Source organism: Carassius auratus, unplaced genomic scaffold (assembly GCF_003368295.1).
Source record: "Carassius auratus strain Wakin unplaced genomic scaffold, ASM336829v1 scaf_tig00006723, whole genome shotgun sequence".
Taxonomy (NCBI): Eukaryota; Metazoa; Chordata; class Actinopteri; order Cypriniformes; family Cyprinidae; genus Carassius; species Carassius auratus.
The window spans coordinates 687-23,154 of NW_020523783.1; the positions used below are offsets into that span (position 1 = coordinate 687).

General features: G+C 38.0%; 1 protein-coding gene across 1 annotated transcript in view; it reads right to left on the bottom strand.

The window, feature by feature from the left end:
* Positions 1–960: 960 nt before the first annotated feature.
* The window catches only part of LOC113071263 (dynamin-2-like), a 28,439-nt gene continuing 6,931 nt past the window's right edge, over positions 961–22,468 (bottom strand). The window contains exons 4-16 of the mRNA XM_026244630.1: positions 20,357–20,560; positions 20,133–20,231; positions 19,009–19,169; positions 18,735–18,877; positions 18,412–18,547; positions 18,239–18,306; positions 17,594–17,732; positions 16,640–16,726; positions 16,416–16,486; positions 16,273–16,324; positions 12,246–12,359; positions 7,280–7,389; positions 961–1,159 (exon numbers count right to left, since the gene is read on the bottom strand). Coding sequence (XP_026100415.1) covers positions 961–1,159; positions 7,280–7,389; positions 12,246–12,359; positions 16,273–16,324; positions 16,416–16,486; positions 16,640–16,726; positions 17,594–17,732; positions 18,239–18,306; positions 18,412–18,547; positions 18,735–18,877; positions 19,009–19,169; positions 20,133–20,231; positions 20,357–20,560 — 1,583 coding nt within the window. The remainder of the gene's footprint in view (positions 1,160–7,279; positions 7,390–12,245; positions 12,360–16,272; positions 16,325–16,415; positions 16,487–16,639; positions 16,727–17,593; positions 17,733–18,238; positions 18,307–18,411; positions 18,548–18,734; positions 18,878–19,008; positions 19,170–20,132; positions 20,232–20,356; positions 20,561–22,468) is intronic.

Here is a 22,468-nt window from a genome sequence, read left to right on the forward strand (position 1 = left end):
ACAAAAAACAAAAACAAAAGAGCATCGTAAAATTTCTCCACGAGTTGTGCACTAGTTCAAGTCTTAAGAAACCATAAGACTTGTGTGAGAAACAGACTGGAATCATTGTTATTTGCTAGAATCTCATATTCATGTCTTGCAACCATTCACTGTGAAATGTGTGTAAATGCAAATTATGTTTGAGAGCTTTGGGGCCAATTAAAGAAACACACACACACACACACACAGACACACACACACAAAAAAGACAAGATGATACAAGAGCTGCACCCGAATTCGCATAAGCTGTTTGAGTAGCTACATTTGATGAGGAACACATTTCCTGATCTCATTTTGTGATTTTAAAAAGGGTGTGTTATATAGCATGGGACGTGCACTTCAACAGTAGTAGGTCATCCAGGTACTATTTGCCTACTGCTTTAGAAATGTTAGAATTTTAAATTAAATTATGCATTTAGCAGATGCTTTTTATTTAAAGCAACTTACAGTGCATTCAGGCTAACATTTTTAACCTAAAGTTTTCACTGGGAAATTAAACCCACAACCTTTTGCGCTGCTAAGGCAGTGCTCTACCACTAGGGCACAGGAACACATTTGTATATTTTACACACTGCACATACATTTTTTTTCATCTATATAGGTGGGAAACAGGAATGTTTGGACACAGGATTGGAAAATTACATCATATGGACTACTTCTATTGTGCTTTTTTAGAGTGTTTTTTGGTCTGGTTTGCTTTCATTGTATGAAAAAGTGCAGCGTGAACTTTCTTCAGCACTTCTCCTTTTGTGTTTCACGAAAGAATGAAGGTAGAAAAAAAAAGATTTTTTTTTTTTTTTAATTTTTAAACTATTCTTTTACAGCTCCAGCTCATGGTGTTGGTTTTGTAAAGAAGTAGGTTATAAAAATTCTGAGTGGAGCTTATAAAGATCCGCATGGCATCCGACTATAAAGCCCTTTCTAGTTTAAACCGAAACCTTTATTTTGATGTTTTAGGCTGCAGGGTTTAGCATACAGGTAGAGAAGCCAGTGGGTTCCTGTGCTTACTGTGGTTTTCTCTGGGTAAACCCCAGCGCGCAGCAGAGAGGCCTTCCAGCTGTCCACCTCGTCCTGAGTGTCACAGGCCAGCTCCAGATGCCTGTAGTCTTTACACACGTTCCTAAAGCGAAAATAATCTGTCGTTAGCCGGTTCCCATGGTAGCACATACACTCTCACACAAACAAGTTCTCTCACTCGCACATATCATCTGTCCAAAACCACAAACCCCAGACCACCCCTTCAGCCCTGTCTGATTCACTCTCTCTGATCTGATTCTAATCAGATTTTGTCCTACCTCACCTTTTTTTGTCCATCGTTCCCATTCCCAACATTTACTTTCGTCTCATATTTATTTTACCCAGTCTCTCTCCCTCTTTTTTTTTCACTCAAAGAGAGGCCCGTCCCTCTCCATCTGTTCCACATTCCCCTTAATTATTCTGTTGTTCCTCTCCTTTTGTTTCCCTCTTATTTGTCTCTCTTTTGTAGCTATTGTTTCTCTTTGTTGTGCCTGTGGGTAAAAGGCTTAAAGCATAACGTACAACGTGTTTTTGGTTTAGTCTACGGCTGAGAAGAACACGGCTACAATTAAGTGAACTGAGCCTGGGGTAAAGTGGGACACATGTACACACTGAAACTAACCACACATGAAGCAAACACATTCTCTCACATGCTTCGATCTCATAAAACTCAGTTTTTACAAGCACAGATATGACTCAGTGCTGCTAATCACTATAACTGAGAAATCATTTCTTATAGTCGCTTGCATAATGACTGCACACGTCAAGTGATACACTGTTCCAAGCGTCCAAATATCATGTGCTTTGCAGATCCTCCTAACAAGGTGTAATGTGTGGAATATTGTTTTGTGGTTAAACGATTCATAATTCATTGGTAGTTCATGATATTTATGACAGGATAACTGCGCCGCTTGTGAATGTACTGAACTTTATTTGCCATTCCAAAACCACAAAGTACGGCTCTGACTTTTAAAAGATTTAGACGCAAAAACTGTATGCACAAAATCAACAAAACAAATCTGTGCGCATCCAAAATAATATCTGGCTGTTTCTGGGGCTAATTATGATTTTTTTTTTTTTTCAAACCGAAGCTTAGTTCATGCCCCTAAGTTTTAGATGCATGCAGTGTAAATCAGGATTATTAATTTAATATTATAGTATTTTTTAATTAGCTTTTAGATTTATATTTATATTATTTAGTTTGATTATTAATTTTATGTACAGTACATTTGTAATTTCAGTAAGCTTTTTTAAAGGTTAATTTTCATTTTGGTTTTAGTCATTTTATATGCTTTTGTCATTTTTATTAATTTTATTTATAATTCTATTTAATTTTTAAGATTTTTTTAATATTTATATAGTTTTAGTTTTAGTAATTTCCATACTTTACATTTTATTTCAGTCAGTTGCTGTAACGTTTATTCCTAGGAAGATGAAGAGGGTTCAAAAACAGGTTGCATAAAACACGGTTAAATAAAAGGAATCTAAATAACAAGTTAATCTACAAAACAGTGTGCAGAACACAAACAATACCAGGCAATGAAAAAACTCAACAGAGGGACTTAAATGCATAGATGGACTAGTAAGATAATTAACTCTACATCAGTGGCCTGTATCATGACCCTTACGAAAAAGAAGTTTATTCAAGTGTGCTATTAGTACATACTTCTTTTAAACTAAAAATAGAAAAGTATGCTTTCAGTTTACTTTTTATGAACTTCTCAGAAATGGGCTTTGTGTATTCCTCAGAAATATACTTAAAATGACATTTAAGTATACTTGACTTATACTTAAAAAAAAAATCTAAATATATTTGAGCTATACTTGTGCTGCTAGAATCTGTGTTTTCTTTGTTATACGGTAGAGGGCGCTAGTACAGATCTTCTGCACAGAATTTCCCAAAAACAACACAAGTGAAGAAGAAAAAGAAACAACAGATACTAACACATGTAACAAGATCATCTGACATGAAACGGCATCAAAACTGTTACGTTATGGAATAAAATGTCAACCGATGAAGAGGATATAATTACAGTCAAGCGTTGGGGTGTTGATCGACTCCATCTACGTTTTGATTATCATTCTGAATCTTCTTTTTTCAGCTTTTTGTTCAAAATGTTATTTCTTTATTTTTTATGAAACTTCCCACATTATAAAGGCTTTATTGCATCAGATCATATGTTACTTTGCTCAGAGCTGATTGGTCCAGCTTTGGATTGCGATCTCTAACTCAGAATAAAACCTGCTCGTGAGCCGTGTGGCGTAAGTTACCAAAATCAATGAAAACATGAAAAAACTAAACCCAAATGTAACAGTTGCCAAGTCAAATTCATTTTTAGTGCAAGTTTTCCTTTTCTTTCTTTTTTTATCCAGTATTATATTTTATTTCGGATTAGTTTTTTGTTTTTATTTCATTTCAGTTAGCTATAATAACTCTGAATGTAATTTCAAATGAATGTTATGGGCTAAATACTGTTCTGGGTGATGCACTTTGAAGTGTCTATGAGGAGAGGTTTCCTTTGCAAATGCATTATTGTAAAAACTACTTTTGCTTGTTTTTACAAACTGATGAGCGGGTCGAAATTATTGTCTGCGGTAATTGTTACAATGTTTCATATGTCATAGCTTATGTTAAATCCAAAACATTCCTTTAATCACAGTCCTGAGTGAGTCCAGAACCGCACATAACTACTCTCCACAACATATGAACCAGGATGTAATGCACACGGATGTAAACGGAGACAAAAAAAAGTGGAAGAAAGTGAACCAAAAAGCTCTGTGCACTTCTCATAATTACTTTTCCAATACCATGCCAGACTAGTGTCACCGCTGTGACAAAACAACTTCTACCTCCTGACATCACCAATCGCTCTGACACTAGGGAGTTGGTGGGTGTGTAGGGCACAGTATGAATCATTAGATCATTAAAGTGTGTGTGTGTGTGTGTGTGTGTGTGTGTGTGTGTCAGAGACCAAGAGAGAGAAAAGGGGGATTTTTCAGAGTGCTGGGTGGTATGTTTCTGCTGGTGAGCGGGAATGAATGTGGAGTTTATGAGAGCCTGAATATCTTTATACAAAGTGCTTGAAGTGATGAATGTGTGTGTAAGTGTGTGTGTGTGTAGCATGTGAGAGCATCTGATTGATTGTGGTGCTGCCCTGGGTGTGTTTTACAATAGGCTGCCATGCCTCTCTCACTGTCAAAGATGTGTGTGTGTGTGTGTGTGTGTGTGTGTGTGTGTGTGTGTGTGTTCACCGCAGCATACCAGCATCTCTCCAATTAAGCAGCTAATCAATCCCAGACACACCCGCACTTGAAATCGAAAGAGGCTGCTCTTCTTCTAGAGACAGAATGTCAGAGACGGAGAGAAAAAGAGAGCAGGGAGAGACTGAAGTAGAGACTGGCCAGGAATGTGCCAGAAGTGTGTCCTACTGCGCCCCCTGTTCCTGTTGCGCTCTCTGTAAAGTATTAATGTGAATGCAGCATATGTTTATGTTATAAATATAAAGGAGTGCATGTGAAACGGAGTTATATTTCCCTGTAGAAGGGCATGTGTGTAAGTGTGTGTGTGCTGTGACCACCAGATGTGACTCCATTGCACTCTTCTTGAGACAATTTTGGCTAAAATTTAGCCCTACGAGACAAGATTTCTTTCAAAATCGACAGTCTTGGATCAGTTAGTGTGACATGCTTACTGTCTTTGCAGTGAATCTTAGCCCCGTGACAGTGTCAAACACAATTATCATAAAGAATAAAATTATTTTGACTACTGTTCAAAAGTTTGGAGTCGGTAGAATAGATTTTTTAAATATGAAATTCATACTTTATTCAGCGAGTATGCATTAAATTAATCAGTATCTACAAAAATATTAAGAAGAACAAACACTGATAATGATAAGAAATGGTTCTTGAGCACCAAATCAACATATTAGATTGATTCTGAAGGATCATGCACAGTGTTGGGGAAAGTTATTTTTAAAAGTAATGGAATACAATATTGTGTTTACTCCATAAGAATGTAACTAACTGCATTACTTACTCTTTATGAAAAGTAATGCATTACTTTACTTTTGCATTACATTTTGTCAGCTGTGTTGGACTTGCTTATTTGTTTTTTAATAACAAAAAAAAACCTACAAGTTTATTTTTGACAGCTGTAAAAACCCTTTCACACCAAGGGCCCTATTTTAACGATTTAAACGCAAAGTGTAAAGCGCACGGTGCAGGTGCACTCAGGGCGTGTCCAAATCCACTTTTGCTATTTTAATGACGGAAAAACGATTGGCGCACCCGGGCACATGGTCTAAACGGGTTTTCCCTATTCTCTTAATGAGTAATGGGTGTTTTTTGGGCTCTTTAAATAAAAAATAGAAAACATTGCACCAGACTTTAGACCAGGTTTGAGTTGGTCTATGGCGCAGTCTATTATTAGCTCCTTAAAATAGCATTGCGCCTGAACACACCTCTTTTTTATACCAGCACGCACATGGGCGCACAAATGAACGCAAATGCATTTGCTAATTAAACGACGTGGGGCTGGACAGGAAAATGCGAACAGCACCGGACTGAATCTAGCAAACACACTTGCGCTGCGCCTTGTGTCGCATTGCGCCGGGTGTATGATAGGGCCCCAAAAGTGAAATTAATCAGCTTCAGACTGACGGAAGTGCCTCTACGCCACACTCTATATTATTTGAAAAACTAACTCAGATATTTCATTGTAAATTTAAAAGTATTGCGTTACTTTACTAGTTACTTGACAAAAAGTAATCTTACGTAACTCATGTTACCTGTAATGTATTACACCCAACACTGATAATGCGACATTGAACTCTAAATTGTAATAATATTTCACAAATTACTGTTTTTTTATGAACTGTATTTCTGATCGAAAAACTGCAGCATTCGTGAGCATAAGAGACTTCTATCAAAAACATTTCAATCTCTTGCCTACTCCAGAATTCTAACTAGTAGTTGTCTCTGAAAACTACGTTGGGATAAGAAAAAGCATTTTAGAAAAAAGAATACACTTTTGACTCTTGTGATACAGATGTAAGGTGCAAGATTTTGGACCAATGAGATTTCACCATGGGTGAGCTATCCATAAATAGAATCCAAGTGACTGACAAAATACACTCATTGCAGGTGAACAGAACATCAGTTCGTGAGAAGTGAGCTCTTCTATATTAGAAAGTAGCCAGGAGCTCAGGAATCAAATTGCACAAGAGAATAAACATACAGAGGAAAAAAAGCCTGGTTGTGGCAAAGAGAAACAAATTAAAAGAGAAGAAAGAGCTAACTGATTAATAGTCCAGATGTCGTAGAATGGAATTTGTGTGTGTGTGTGTGTGTGTGTGTGAGAGAGAGAGAGAGAGAGAAAGAGAGAATATGAGAGAAATATCAGGTATTGGAGAAATTGAATATCAAATACCTCTAAAATTATAAAGTTTCTACATTTCTTATTTCCATCATGCTATGATGTTGTTTCTCCTAATCTATTGGATTTTTCTCTCATTTCATCATCCACTAGACAATGACTCCCCCCCCCCCCCCAAATTACTAACCCTATGTTACTATGTTACTAACTCTTATTAATAATTATTGGGACTTTACAATTTGTCCAACCTTTTAACACCCAAAAGGACAATAAAGCCATGACATTTGGTTGTAATATGTGTAGACTGTTTACTGGATTGTTTTTTGCATGTCTGCTAATAGCTGAGTTCTCAGAACAAACACTTTCACACACTTTTTTTTTGTGAAAAGTGGGGACATCCCATAGGCGTAATGGTTTTTTATACTGTAGAAAATGTATATTCTATGGCCCTACACCAACCCTGCACCTAACCCTAACCCTCACATGAAAGTTTGTGCATTTTTACTTTCTCAAAAAAACTCATTCTGTATGATTTATAAGCATTTTGAAAAATGGGGACATGGGTTATGTCCTCATAAGTCACCCTCTCCTTGTAATACCTGTGTCATACCCATGTCATTATACAGAGTTGTGTCCTGATATGTCACAAAAACATGCACACACACACACACACACACACAGGTCATTCAGAGGGTTGAATTCTTCTTTAGCTGCATCTACATTATAAATCTACTTCATATGGTGTGTACTGATGTAAAGTGTTTGATCTTTACATCATTTTAAAGTTGAAAAAACATTCTCTGAAAAAGCGTTCTCTCTTCTGAAGTGTGTGTAGGTGGTATAACTGACCTCTGCTCTGTGTTAAAGATGGCAAAGACATGTTTGCTGGACAAGAAGCCCTTTTCTATGTCTCGCACCTTCAGGTTGTCCAGAGGAAGCATGCATTTCTTCTCTTTTTCCTAGAAAATTAGACAGACAATGGACATCTTATGTCTTAATGAACTGACAGCATGTCTGGGATCCTTTTTTAGCATTCAAACATGGCAACGTTTTGAGAAACAGCCAATAAAGACATTTTCATAGCACAAAATGGTTCTTCTTTTTAATTAATGCAAAACTCCTTTTAGAATCATTATTTGAAGAAGAAAGGAGAACAAGGTTGGATGTTTAGGTTTTACTTTGGCTCCAGAAAGCTACAGTGGAACACACAGTAGCACACAAGTTATATGGATCACTATTATGAAACTTTTATGTGTTATGCATCCATTTGATCCTTGAATGCTTCAAAAAAGATCATTGCAATTGCTTGAAAAAGAGGGCAGCAAATTCTTCTTTTGTGTTTCACAGAAGAAAGAATATGATATAGGCTTGGAACAACATCAGGGCGACTAAATAATGACATTAATTTACATTTTTGGATGAGTATCTCTATAGGCTATCTCTATAACCAGATACTAAAATGGTGTGAACTAGGGAAGATGACTACGAGGAAGAAAGCCAAGCGTACAAACAAAAAAAGAATCCACTTTAGATCCATGTGATCCTCCTCAGGATGGCTTCAGGCCCAGGACAAAACAAAAAAACATGTGCATGAGAGATGCCACAAGTTTTCACTCTTTGAGTAAAGGATTGAGAAATAAAGAAGGAAAAAGCATGAGGAATTGAGAGATAGAGAGCGAGGGCCCACATGTGGAAGTCATTATTCGGACCAAGGCTCTAAAACACAACATTTCATCTGGAAAAAAAGAAAAAAGAAAGAAAGAAAAAGAGCTCTCCCCCTCCACCTCTCTCCTCCCTCTGTCTGTACAGGAGGGGCTGGGGTCTCAGGAAACGGCTTGGATTACATTGCAAATAACTGAACGGAGATGTGGGAGAAAAAGAGAAGAACAAGGGATGAAAGTGTGAGGGGAAACACTCTAAAAAAGTAAAAATGAAAAACAGAAGGGGAAGAGAGAGCCGAATGATGCCGCTATCAGTGATTGAGTCTGACAGACTGCATAGGGACTTTCTTGGAACAGAGTATTTTCTGCAAATCAACAAGCAATGTTCAATAACCCGATTGTTTTCTGACTTTAAGGAACAGTTCAACCAAAAAAAAAGAAAAAAAATCTATCGTCATACCCTAATGTCGTTCCAAACACAAAGCAGACATTTTTGAAAAATCATTACATATTCTTGCCATACAACAATAGTTCACGGAAACCAGAGTTGACAAGCATCAAAAAGAACAAAAAGATATCATTAAAGTGGTCCATGAATCTTTTGAAGCCATACAGAATGATTTTTGATGCCATCCTGAAATTTTATACTTTTCTTCAGCAATAATGCAACTGATCAAAAGTGGAAAAAAATTTCTATCTTACAAAAGATTTCAATTTCAAATAAATGCTGTTTTGTAAATAAGTCTGATGATCAGAGATGTTAGTTAAACATCAAATCAGCATTTCAGAATGATTTCTGAAGGACACTGAAGATTGAAAAGAGTAATGATGCTGAAAATTCAGCTTTGCTTCACATGAATAAATTGCTTTTTTAAAATCTGTTAAAATAGAAAACTGTTATATTAAACTGTAATAATTTTTCTAATTATTTATTTACGTTGTTTTTTTTTTTACGAGATTTTAGAACTTTAGACGTCTTTAGAAGACTTGGAATAATGCACACTTTTCGTTATATGGGGCACTTTTATGCTCCTTTGCGTCAACTATCAATGTGCGACAAGGACTTGTGCAACAACTAGTCAACAAAAAAACAACAACGTCATACGGTCTTGTAAGAATGAGGGTAAGCAGACAATGACAGAACTTGTAATTTTCGGGAAACTATTCCTTCAAACTTCAACTACACTATCTCTCCTTGTCCTCCTTGACTCCTTGCACCCCTCCTTTTTTTTGCTCCCCTCAAAAACTTTCTCTTTTTTCATTCCAGAGGGGCCCACTTCCTGCCTGAGTTTTTAGAGGTTGAAAAAAAGTTAGAAATGACAGGCTGGCGTTCAGAATACAACATCTGGTACCGCTTTAGTGAGAGAGCGAGTGAGGAAGAGAGAGAGAGATTGGCCAGGGAAGTCCAGAGAATGGCTGGGAGGACTGAGAAAGGATGGAGGGAGAAAGACAGGAGTGGATAGAAGAGAGTCGAACCAGAAGATTGAAAGAAAGAGAGGAATTGAGAAACAACGGACCACTCCAAAAAAGCTTATTCCCCAAGGGTCCCACCAACCCTTATATGGCCAGTGGGGTCCCTCCCTCTCTTCTCTCTCTCTCTCTGTCTCTCCGTCCGTCCTTCCTTGACTCCTCATTCCCTCTTTTTTGCTATGCCTTCCATGAACGTCCTGCCAGATAGGCGGCTGTGGGAGCAAATGTGCCACGTCAAGGCTGGATACAGCAAACCAACGCCGGAAAACAGCAGCCGGTGACGAGATGGAACTGAGAGTCGAGTACGGGTAAACGGACATCTGGAGCGTCTCTCTCCGTTCTCTACATTGGTGTTATCCCAACTGAGAATGAGATAGAAGCAATGGAGTCTATTTCTGTCCTGTCTATTTTGCATCTTCTACCACCTCCAGTGAAGGACTGAAGCAGATAAAGAAAAAGAGATGAAAAGAGAGAAAAAGAGTGAGATGGAGAGCTGGAACTATCTCCTGCTCCGTCATCCCAGTGTTCAGACTACCTGTTCAGGATCATACTGGTGTACAGTAGTCTGCACATTGGTTAGACTGTGCATGGACTCACATCACTGGAGAACCGACGCAAACTCGAGCAAAAACACACACAAACCCAACGACTGTAGGTGAAAAGTCGGCTGTGTTTGGTTTTTTAATTTACACCGGTGGTGGTGATACTGCATGTCTCTGTGGACTCAAAGTTGGTGGTAATGACACAAGAAGAGGTTCCGCAATGACTGGCTGCTTGAATTTCGAATAGATGATCATCCACAAAACATTTACGTAACATCAGCCACATTATGAGTAGCTAAGCTTAGCATTTGAACTGTATTACAAGAAAACTGTAATCATTAACTGTGTATGTGTTTAAGCGCAGATGTACTCAGGATGAGCTGTGCACACATATGGCTTATATAAAAGCTTCAGGTGTCCGGCTAGTTTTAAGATGTGCAGAAGGCCTTCATAGGTTTCCAGTAGCGATTTTTCTAGATCTCACCATGATCGTTGCATGCATGCATTTTAATTTGCCGTGAGACACAGACATGAAGTGAAAAGAAAGTGATTACGCCGAATGCTCAAGTCATCTGTTTTCCCTCACGCAGCTCGTCTCAGAAAGAAAGAGAAGGAAGACTGCAGGAATGCGTGTCTGTTTAGTGTTGGGCGCTGATTAACCCAAACCAGCAGTCTCGGCCTATGAACGCCATCAGAACTGGGACAGATTTAGAGAAAGCAAGGGAACATCTGAAAGTGTTTAAGGGTAAAGATGTGATCCGCTTAATACGAGAATGTGTGTATGTTCATACAGAATGTGCGAGAATGCAATGTGATCTGCTGCAAGGAGTGAGGGGCTGTATCTCTTCCTCTCTCCTCTCTTCTGTCTCTCTTTCGGCAGGCTCTGGGACTCTAGGCTGGATGGTGTTTGGACAGAGTCTCACAATTTTCCACCCAGGAATGTGTATAGCCCCAGTGAGACTGCCAACCACAGAGACAGAATGAAATGAAGAGAAAGTACAGAAGATAGAGAGGGAAAGCGATGGACATATAGAAAACCGTAAAGCCAGCCAGTAATATTTAAAACCCCATCTAAAATTCAATGCTAGTTTTAAAGGAAGCCAATTATTTAAACACACATTAATCTAAATACCAGTAGAGTTTATCATTCAGAGTTAATATGCGTTTGCATCGGAATATTTTGAGCCTGAAGGTGTGTGACATTTAGAAAAATATACTTGTGTTTATATGAATTCCTCCGTTTTGAAGTGTTGAGGGGGTTTCAGAATTCATTAAAATAAGTGTTTGCTTATATAGGCGCATACATTTGGGAGTGAGGACGACTGGTAAGCATAAGTGTGTCTGCGTCTGTGTGTGTTTAAGATTTTGTGTATATCAATATCCATGTGTGTGTGTGTGTGTGTGTTTGACTTGGTGGGCTTCCAGCTATGTCAGGGTGATCCAGACCAAATGCCTTAATTCCCAATGGACAAAGAGAGATGGCGGGGGTATGCCAGGAAAAAAGAGCAAGTAAAATAAGGAGCAAAGGAGGAAAAGAGGGATTCAGCTAAATGAAAAATGAAAGAGTTAAATATAAGTGAAAAGAGTTTTATATTCTAGCAATGAGTTACTTATTTAAATGACTGTCTTGGTTATAAGTATTATGCATTTTCTTTATCATTTTGAAATCTCATAAGACAACTACTGATTTATCTTAACAAAATTGTTATATGGTGTAAGAGCATGAAATGTATGTTAAATGCAATGATGTAAATAGAGATGTATATTTAGACATATTTAGAGGGCATGCGTGTTTGTATTTTAGTAACACATCATTTTTGTCCTCTCTCTTGCCCCTTTGCTTCCGGCTTCCGGTTTGGGAGAAGCAGGCTGCGCTGCCGTTGACTGAGAGCGTTGTCTGTCTGCCTGTCTACACTTGCTGTGCAGAACTTCCTGCACCTGTACAGCAGGCACAGACAGGCAGACAGATGGCAGCCCGCCTGACAGGCAACACAGTGTGACTGACACAGAGACCGGCCAATGAATTCAACCACAGCCTGACAGGGAACTTTAAGCAGAGCGCTGAAAAATGTCTTTTCCCATGATCATAAACTCATTAAATGAATGAAAGAGCACATTTAATTCTCTGATTAAGTTACTCACCTCATCATCTTTAAACCAGGACAGACTCTCTGTGGTGAGCATGAACCAGTACTCCTTGGCCCCTCCCTTGATCAGACTGATGTTGTTGATGGTTAACCAGCCCTTGCGAATCACCTGAGGGGCAAAAGTCAAATATGTCAAATCAAAAGTCAGATATGTCATAATATGAATATTGCATTCATATTATTTAGATAGAAGAATAGATAGATAGATAATGAACTTCTAGATAATGAACTTCTCCATCATACATATGGTCAGTGGATACAATATTCTGATAATATACAATAAAACTTCTTCAGTACATTTTTATTAAGCTACTGTTCCAATTTAACCTCCAAAAAAAAAAGAATAAAAAAAATTTTTTTTCTTTATTTTGTGACTGTACCGATCAAGTTTGCAGCGTCCACCATTTTGTTCAAAATCTGAAATTGTGATCACACACTCATGCATACACAAACACGCAGGCCAAATGGATTATGATCAAAGAGAAGTTTGAGATTCCAAGCTGTTTTTAAGGTGCTCATGAACTGAGAAATCAAAATACCCTTGATCGTTTGACAGATAAGAGGTCATTGTACAATAAAAATATCCTGTGAGTTTCAAACTCAAAACTTTCTCTTTTTAGTCTAAAAACAGCTTATATTGAAGCCGATCTGCCAAAATGACAGCTTGTGGAATGTGCCACTTTATGACATAATAGTGTTGCTAAACACGGCCTCCACACAAGAAGATCAACACCTGCTTCTACATCACTGCCTGTTTAGCCCCGCCCACCGATTCATTTCTATACAGAAATAAAATGATAAAGATGGCTCCAAAGACAACAAGATGCTGTTCGGTGCCAAGTTGTGGAAAAACACAGTCTTTGCATTGCCTTCCTTCTGATCCTATCATTAGGAAAGAGTGGATGAACTTTATTTTTAATGAAGATCCAAACCGCGTCAGTAAGAACTTGCTTCTTCGTTTACTCCATTTTACAGTGGATTCAGTTACAGAAAAAAAAAAAAATCACAATTCTTTGCAGGATTTTCAGAGAATTAAAAGATGATGCTGTCTATAATATATACTATGTACAGTGTTTGGAATAACAGCGTTTAAAAGAACGGCGTTAGGTAACGTTATTTTTTCAGAAATGGGGTAATCTAACTAATTACTTTTCCCGTCGTTACAACGCTGTTAACGTTACTGAACGTTAAATGTGGTGCGTTACTATGCATTGATTTAATAAACTATGCAATCTGAACGCATCCCTGGCTCACACAGCGAGTGAGCAGGTGGGTTAATGACGAGATAAGCGGTTGTGATTGGCTAAGGCATTTGTGTTTCATGATAGCCAATCAGAGCCAGTGTTTTTACACACATGCCGCCAAACACACACACACACATACACACGCAACAGCTACACAGAGATTCGCAGCAGCAGCAGAAATGCTGAGTCAGGAGCAATCCGATGAAAAGTTGGCATTTTCAAGGTGGAGATATAAGCACTACTTCAAATTAATTGTGGTCAAAGGCAAGAACGTGCATGTAATGTGTACATGTAATGTGTGACACGCATCTACAAAGCTAGTGGCCAAAAAAACTTTTCCTACAAAGATAATACTTGAAGTGCAAGATAAAACTCTTGCTGTCTATTGACGTGCAATAAATATAGAAAGTTATGTACGAACACCTGTCTGTTCTACTCATTTCAACTGACTTGTGAAAACGGTTTTACAGTAACGCAAATAGTTACTTTATCTGGTAACGAGTTACTTTTATTATAGAGTAATTCAGTTACTAACTCAGTTACTTTTTGGAACAAGTAGTGAGTAACTATAACTAATTACTTTTTTAAAATAACGTTCCAAACAGTGACTATGTATCCCACCACACAGTGGTGTGAGTAAGGTTTTTTTTTTTTTTTTTTTTATGTGGACACTAATCGTTTGATAATGACTGAGTATATACGAGTTTTTGACCTAAATCACAGCAGCGTCCATCTTTGAAGAATGTAGGCTATCAAACATACACAACTGTTAGCCATAGCATCATAGCAGTGGGCATTTACTTCTGAGTCTACAGTCCGCTGTGCCTATTCAAACAGCATTCTGATAAGGAGGGTCAAAACAGGACAGAAAATAGCCTATTAATGCTAAAATATGATGTTTTTTTATGTAAAAATCCTTATAAAATTAAAAGTAGACCTCAGATAGCAGTACAAAATAATAATAAAAAAAGTACATGACTTAGAGCCCACGTACACACAACTTTGTTCACTCATGTACTGTACCTACAGGGCTGCAAACTATAAGGAGGTTCATTCACAGACGATTCATTATAAGAACAGAATTAAAGTACAGTCATTCAGAGGCATTAACATGATGAAAAGTGGGATAAATGAGGCAGGTATTTAATAGAGTAAGGTTTTAGAACAGGGTTCAGGATTTCTTCAAGCTTTTTTAATTTAAAAGACACCGCTGGGCAAATCAGGATTCAGACTAACAGTTCAAAGTTCCAATGAGTCATGGCTTGGACTGTTGTGTATCTTCACTGATTGAGTAGTCTTTACTCTTTAGGGAAGTGTAGTGCTTGAAAAACACACTCCTGGCATGCTGCCACTGCACAGTTATTCCTTCAACTTTGTGAAATGTTACTATATCACCAACAAAACAAACACTAAATCGTTTTAACATTTATTCCAGTTGCTTTATAGACTGCCATTATAAGTGCATAGAATAGTATAGTACAGAATATGCATTTTTTGACACAAACTAACATTCAGACATTGTGGGTTGGTAAGAACCATTTTAAAATATGGTAAAAACAATAATACTAATACCGCTACTACAACTACTAAGAAGAAGAAGAAATGTTTGTACAATTTAACAGATATTTCATAATTATTCATGCCAAACATTTCAATGGTAGTTTACCTAGAGATTAATTCAAATAGGCTTGAATTGTTTAAATGACTGAACCTTAAAAATCATTTAAAATGGACACTGAAGCTAAGAATGAGCAACTCAACACAGAATAGACTGAAATGTTTGTCCTTAGACCCATTAAGATCACCTTAATGGTGCAGCAGGAGGGAAATAAAATGCTATTCAGAGTCTCAAAATCCTGTGGAGTTTAGCTCCAACCAGCTCCAAAACTAAATTTTGAGTGAATCTGAAGAGCTTGATTAGCTGAATCAGTTGTGTTTATTTACAGGAATTAGAGGAACAGAAATGGACACCCCTTATATAAACCTTTTAAAATCCTCTGGAGCACCACAATTAGGTTTTTAAATGTGTGGCAACATTTACCATTATTTAGCAGTCATTTCAATAGAAATTCATGCAATTTTGTGTAAGGGCAAAGATCTCCCCATGCAGATCGTCCATTGGTGGGAAGCGTGCAATCTGCAATCGCGTGCAGCTGCTGCCGCTCACTACAGCATGCAATCGATTTTGTATGCATGCTGTTTTTTCTGCTATCGCTTTCACTTTCGAAATCGATCACATTCAGCAGAGAGGGGAGAGGAGGGGAAGGGGGCACAGTAACTTATCATGTATTAGAAGAAATGCAATTAATTTGCAAGGCACCCAAAAACTGCTCCGTCAAATGGAGATAAAGAATAAGAAAGACAGGCCACTAAAAGTGGGCAGCCATTTTTGAGCTCTTACTAGGCTTAGTGCTTTTAATAATCAGTAAGAGCACATTTCATCAGTGACATTGATCAAACTCCAATGCTAAACATTGAAAATCAATAGAATGAGGGCAAAAAAACAGCCATCAGATAGAGAGAGAAATAATGAATATTTACAGTCCTTGTAGTAAAAAAGCAAGCCATCAAGAGCAAGTTTAATTTTAAACAATATTAGACATACACATGAGCCAAATATTATTCTGATGTGAGACAGATGACCAAAAGAGTAAGAGAGTTTGAGCAGAAAAGAGACTTCCTTCTAGAAAAGACTCAGGATTGTCCAAACCTTGCTAGGTGATGCTTTCTGATAAATACCAGGTTCATATCATCAGCTCATAAAACACTGTGACTCACCTGCTTCCCTGCTGAAGGATTCTTACTCGTTTGACTGCTTTTCTGTTGAGCGCTGAAAGGAAAAGTGTAAATGGGGGGAAATTTTTCATGTCATGTTCTTAAACGTGTTATTTTATGCCAGTCATTTGTTGTTAAATACTTACTTTGCAAACCCAATGAAATCTTCATGGTTTGTGTTGATGTAAGAGAGCTGGATCTCTAGTGAGAGTAAAACCTGTTCAGTGAACAAAGACACGAATATGAACAACAAGATACAACATAAATCAATAAGTTGTGATCAAACTGCTAATAAAGTTCTTTTCAACTAAAACCCTTCCTAAAAAAAGAGTGATTCATTCGAAAGATTGTGTGTAAGTGTTGGTCTGACCTGGTCTTTAGCTTGACTCTCTCGTTCCCGAATGTGTGTGGTCACTATCCTCTCCGTCTCCTCCCATAGTTTTGGAAAGGGCTTTAACTGTGAAAAAAAAAAAGTTAGAAAAAAAGTCTAAAAACATTACCACATTACATTCTTAATTCAAGTTCCCTGTCTTTTTGTTCCTTTTTTAATTATTTTTGTGCCTTGAAAAAGAAGCGCACTTAATTGTTTTGAATGTGCACTAATGTTCTGTACTTAAAGTCCTGTATCTGTATCTGAAGTGATAAAAGGGGACATCGGATGCAAAATAGACTTATATTTGTTCCGCCATTGTTTCGACACTGGAGCTTTGACAAGAATGGCTCCTAAGCGATTGAGGTGTTTTGGTGTTGGATTTAATAATGAACATAGCAGTCGTCATTTACTCTTAACACCTGACCCGCTGAAGACGCAGTGAATTACTTGGGAATACAAGGGAATGCGCCTCCTCTATCTACCTAAATACGTTTGTGTCTGCACAAATCATTTTCTCCAGAAAAGGGCCGTGCTCTCTGAATGAGGGAAAATTCAAGGCAGGTTTTGCTAAAAAGTTCAAACTCAAGGATGGATCAGTAAACAGAAGAAAGATCCAGAAGAAGTAAGTAGTGTGGTCCGGTTTTCTTGAACGAGTACCGGGTGAACCAGTTCCCAAAATCAGACTGAATCATTTGAAATGGTTCTCGGTTGACTTTCCTTTTCCCCTGATATCCCTTTGGTTGTGCAAACTATTGGAACATGTTAACTGATAGCCATAGTGCTAATTAAAGATTGTTAGAAGATTAGCTAACTTTTAAAGTAAAATAAGATCACTTCGACTTTAATTGAAACATTTTATATACTTTTTTTAAATTATATTAAACTCTTTGACTTATGTCTGTCTGTGTATGTCCATTCACTCATAAAAGGATGTATAAGAGGATGTTGTACCTTGTTGGTACACTGTTGTACTGTGTTGATGAGCTCCTGAATCACCATGTCTACACACTTGAGACACGGCCCTTTAAGCTTCACAATCTGCTTCTTCACTATGGCTTCAAATGCCATGTCGGGTGTGAACAGGCCTGTCCTGGACAGCAAGAGCGGAGAAAATGTAGTACAGGGAATTAACATCTAAGCTGAATATATTTTGTAGTAAGTAAAAAGAGAAGACGAAGTAGAGGAAGACATCCAGAGAAGCTCTTTGTATGAAAATATAAATAGTATTTTCTTATAAGACTGGCAAACAGTTTAAAGGGATAGTTCACCCAAAAAAAGAAATGATATCATCATTTACTCTCATCCTACACTTCTTCCACTTGTATGTGTTTCTTTCTTTCGCTGAACACAAAAGAAGAAATTCCTTACTTTGGATGTCAATGGCTACCGTCAACTGTTCGGATACCAACATTCTTCAAAGTATCTTCTTTTGCGTTTAACAGCTGAAAGAAAATTATACAGGTTTGGAACAACCTGAGGGTGAGTAGAATTTTCATTTCTGGGTGAACTTCTTTTTAAGACGACTGCCATAACGGCCAACACGATGAAAGTGACTGAGTGCCCTTTTAAATCAGCCGATAAATATCTGTGACGTACCTGATGCCATGGATATTTTTAATGGCGTAACCGATCTCCCTTCGTATTTCTTTCTCATCAAACTCCATCTGATGTAGCAGTATGTGAACAGGAAATCCGCATTAGCTCTGATTTCCGAGCTCTGAATGCCGTTTAAGTAAATAACAATGATCAGTTCATCTTTAATAAATCACCTTAACCAGCTCCAAGGGTAAACGCTCATGAAAGATGCGGTTGATTTTGGCTCCTCCTGAAAGCTCCACTGTGTCCACCTGATCCCCAGATCCCTTGATCCGCTTCTCAAAATCCAACCCAAAGTGATGTATCAGCCTGGACAACAAAGCAACATCATGTGCTTGTGTGTGTGGCAAGTTCTGATCTTATCTGCAATGTGTTTGTTGCTTGGGCTGTAAACAAAAGCCTTGTTTATTTGCAAAAAGGTTAAGACTAGCGTGTTTGTGTTTTTCTGTGCATGTTTATTTACTATCTGAATTAGAGCGTGTTTATGTGAACCCACTTTATTAAGGCCTTGTTTTTTCGCGAGGGGTCATCTGGGTTCAAGCACGTGTACTCCTCTGCCTCTTTATCCAGTGCCAGAAGCTGACCCTGTAGTCGACTGCGTAATGCAGGTAATGTGTCACGAATGTGATTGGTAAGTTGCTAGGAAGATGGAGAGGCGTTTAGGAGTTAAAAAAGTGAAGAAATATCATTCAAAGTATAATTTACCATTTTTAATCTGTGCGCTACTATGTATCTCAGACATATTCTGTATGGTATCATTCTCTTGTCACCTGGTTGAGGAGCCTCTGTAAGTACAGAGTGCCCATGCAGTCTGCCATGTGTCTATACGCAGGATGTGACTTGAAGAACCGTCTTTCTGCAGCCAGAGCTGCACTGATGTCCTTTTTTCCCTCAATGTCTTTCTGACTACGGTTTACCACACCAACATAACCTGTAGTCACAACAGGGAAACAGAAATAAATAGAGGAATTTCTTTTTCAGATATATATTTTTATATATATATTGAAGCCCTATTAGAAATAGGGTGTACAAACTTACATACAGTTGCTTTAATATTTTTTTACATTTCTTACAATTATTCTCTGACAATAATAATGTCACATTTTTAAATTAGGTATTGAAATCCAAATTCAAAATATTGGAGAGGGTTTTTTTAACCACCCCTTCTCCTTAGACTTGACCACACAGGTTGCCAGATTGACGACGCAAATAGAAAGAGTGCACTTGATGAAGAATGAAGTTAAACATGCTGTGTTTTCCACCAACTGGCAACCCGGGGTGCAAAAATATAATTGGGTAAACTGGCAGTGGGTGGGTTTCAAAAACCAAAACAAAGACCATCATTCCGGCCCGGAATGCACATTTCCAAAGGAGAATAAATGACTGTAGCATTGTTTTCCAGATAAACATTTTTTTAAATATCTTAAATAATTATGCTTCCGTAGAGTCAAAATCTGACATACAGCACCTTTAGCAGGAAGTCTGTCTTTATCTTTAAAAGATGCTAAATCTTCATGATCATATTCCTTATCCTTAAACCTTCTCCAGTAAATCATAAATGACTGGAAAAGTAATCTAAATGCATTGGTTAAAAAGCATAGGGATGCCTGAAGGACATTCAGCTCCCAACTGTGAAAAGTCAATGTCCTACAACTAGAAGTAAATCTGTATGGGATCTGTATAAATAAGATTTCTTGAGTGTCTTAACCCTTCTCCACGGCTGGACTTCTGTGTGTCTAATGCATTAAGGCAGCAACAGGAAGCATGAAGACTCTGCACCTGGCCCTGTTTTAGCCACTATAGCCTGCAGCAGACTTGCTTGGCAGTGGCCCAGGTCTTAGACCAAACTGTACTGGGCCTCTGCTGACAGCACATTTCTACATGAGCGCTGTACCTCTGCGTAGTGGCAGTAACCTGTTCTCCAGCACATCTCTGACATCTGTGCCCTTGTCCATCAAATCCAGCTTAGTGATCACACCGATGGTGCGATGGCCTGAAAGGAAGATCAAGCAAATCAGGAAGAAAAACAAGAAGGAAAGACATTATGATGATGTCAGTTTGCTAAGAGGGGATATAACTGAGGACAGATATGAACCCTAATCACTCTTTCCCACTCACCCTGTGGATCCACATCTTTGGCCAGTTTAAGTGCATCAGAGTTAGCCAGATTCACATTAGCGGGTGTGACAGCAAGGATGAGACAATTCTCTCTGCAGATGAACTGCATGATCATGTCTCTGATCTGGTATTCAATGTCAGGGGGCTGATCTCCCACTGGCACTTTAGTGATGCCTGGAAGATCTATCAGAGTGAGGTTCAAAACTACGGAAAGAAAAAGAGAAAAACAAAGACAGACACAAATATTTGGTCAGAGACACTTATAGAAAGCGGAAAAAATCTAAATGAGATCTCTCCGAGGCATAAACAAGATTTAAAAGGAGAGCAAATACACCTTCACTATCGTTTGTTTGTTTTGGTTTTAGCTTTTTAAGAAATCAGTAAGAAAACACAAAATTTAGCTAAAGTTACAAAAAAAAAAGGCATTTATAATGTTACAAAAGATTTTGGTTAAAAAAAATAGTTTTATGGTAACATTTCTTTCATCAAAGTATCCATAATAAAAGATCATGGTTTAAACAAAAATACTAAGCATCAGCATTATTACCATTAGTAGGAAATGTTTCTTAAGCATCAAATCAGCTGCTGAAAATTCAATGTGACATCACAGGACTTGATTAAATTTCAACCCTCTACATTGCGAGTAAGGGTGCTTTCACACCTGCCTCATTTAGTTCGGTTGAATCGTACCAGAGCTTGTTTCCCCCTTTGGTGCTGTTCGTTTGGGCAGGTGTGAAAGCAGCAATCGCACTCGGGTGCGCACCAAAAGCGGACTAAACAAGCGTACCGAGACCTGCTTGAAGAGGTGGTCTCGGTACGCTTTCAAACGAACTCTGGAGCGGTTCGTTTTTGGTGAGAAAGTGATCCGACCTCGAACAGACCCAACTGCAAAAAGTTGCTTTTTGTATTTAACCAGCTGCTATAGTCAGCTGCGCTGTGCATTAAGGGATGAGGAAGTGTTTATTGACAGTTCGCACTTTAGCATGGCAGCTCGTGGACAAACTTGGGAGTAGTGAGGAGGTGAGGAGGCTCATAGAAATTTGGTCAGATGACCATGAACATGTCAGAGTTAAGAAGAATTAAAGCCCGCCTACACTTGAAGTTACGAGCGAGGCCCGCTCGCCGTTTGCACTCCATTAGAACGTTGTTTTCAAGCCGCATCCGCGCTTCATTATAGAAATGTATTTTTTGCATATTGTGGTGTACACAAACAATGTAATAGATTATGGCCAAGGACAAAACCAGCCCGCGCAGTCGTCTCTCTATAGTTGTGTTGTCTTTGTGTTGTTTGCTGGCTTTTCCTCTTAATCAACAATCAGTGTGGTGTGAAAAGGAACCAAAAAAGCTAAAAATGCTACAATGTATAATTGTTTGCCTTTGGTCCGGACCAAATGAACTGAACTAGAGTTGTGAAAGTACCCTAAATCACTCTCATATGTGACAAAATCTTCACTCTGGCGACTAAATTATGTCTAATATTAGCTAATGGCTAATCAATTCTCAGATTTTATTCACCAGTTGTGTGAGTTGGAGGCTAAGTATAAATTTAGCACAAATATTTTCACTCGCCGAACACTCCTTCAAATGATCTGTGAATTTTTTCAGTTCATCTGAATGGATGCAAAAGCACACCTATTTGACTTAACAAACTTTAGTGTTAAGGCACGAATACTGCCGTCACTTTCTCTCACACATACGCAGAGAGAGAGAGAGAGAGAATTGACATGTAAACGATATTCTTTGTTGTATTTTCTTGTCAAAATAACGGCGTTCCTTTGGAATTCCTCAGTTTAAGAACTTTGTTTAAGCGAACGCACACAACCTGATTAATATTCATGAATCCAGCAGCTCATTCATCCTTAGTGCTTATTAGTATAATTCGTATCATTAACTTATCATTATTTTTATTTGTTTTTTCCCAATTTTTTTTACAGAAACACAGAATGACCAAAAAGCACCACCACCAGTCAGTTCAGTTAAAATGACTAATATGCATTAATACATTGTTATCAAGTTTTAATTCTAATTACTACTGTTCTATCATTAAATAATAACTGATTATCCTATAATAATGCTTGATTGACTGATGTTAAGAGTGTACTTTCAGATATT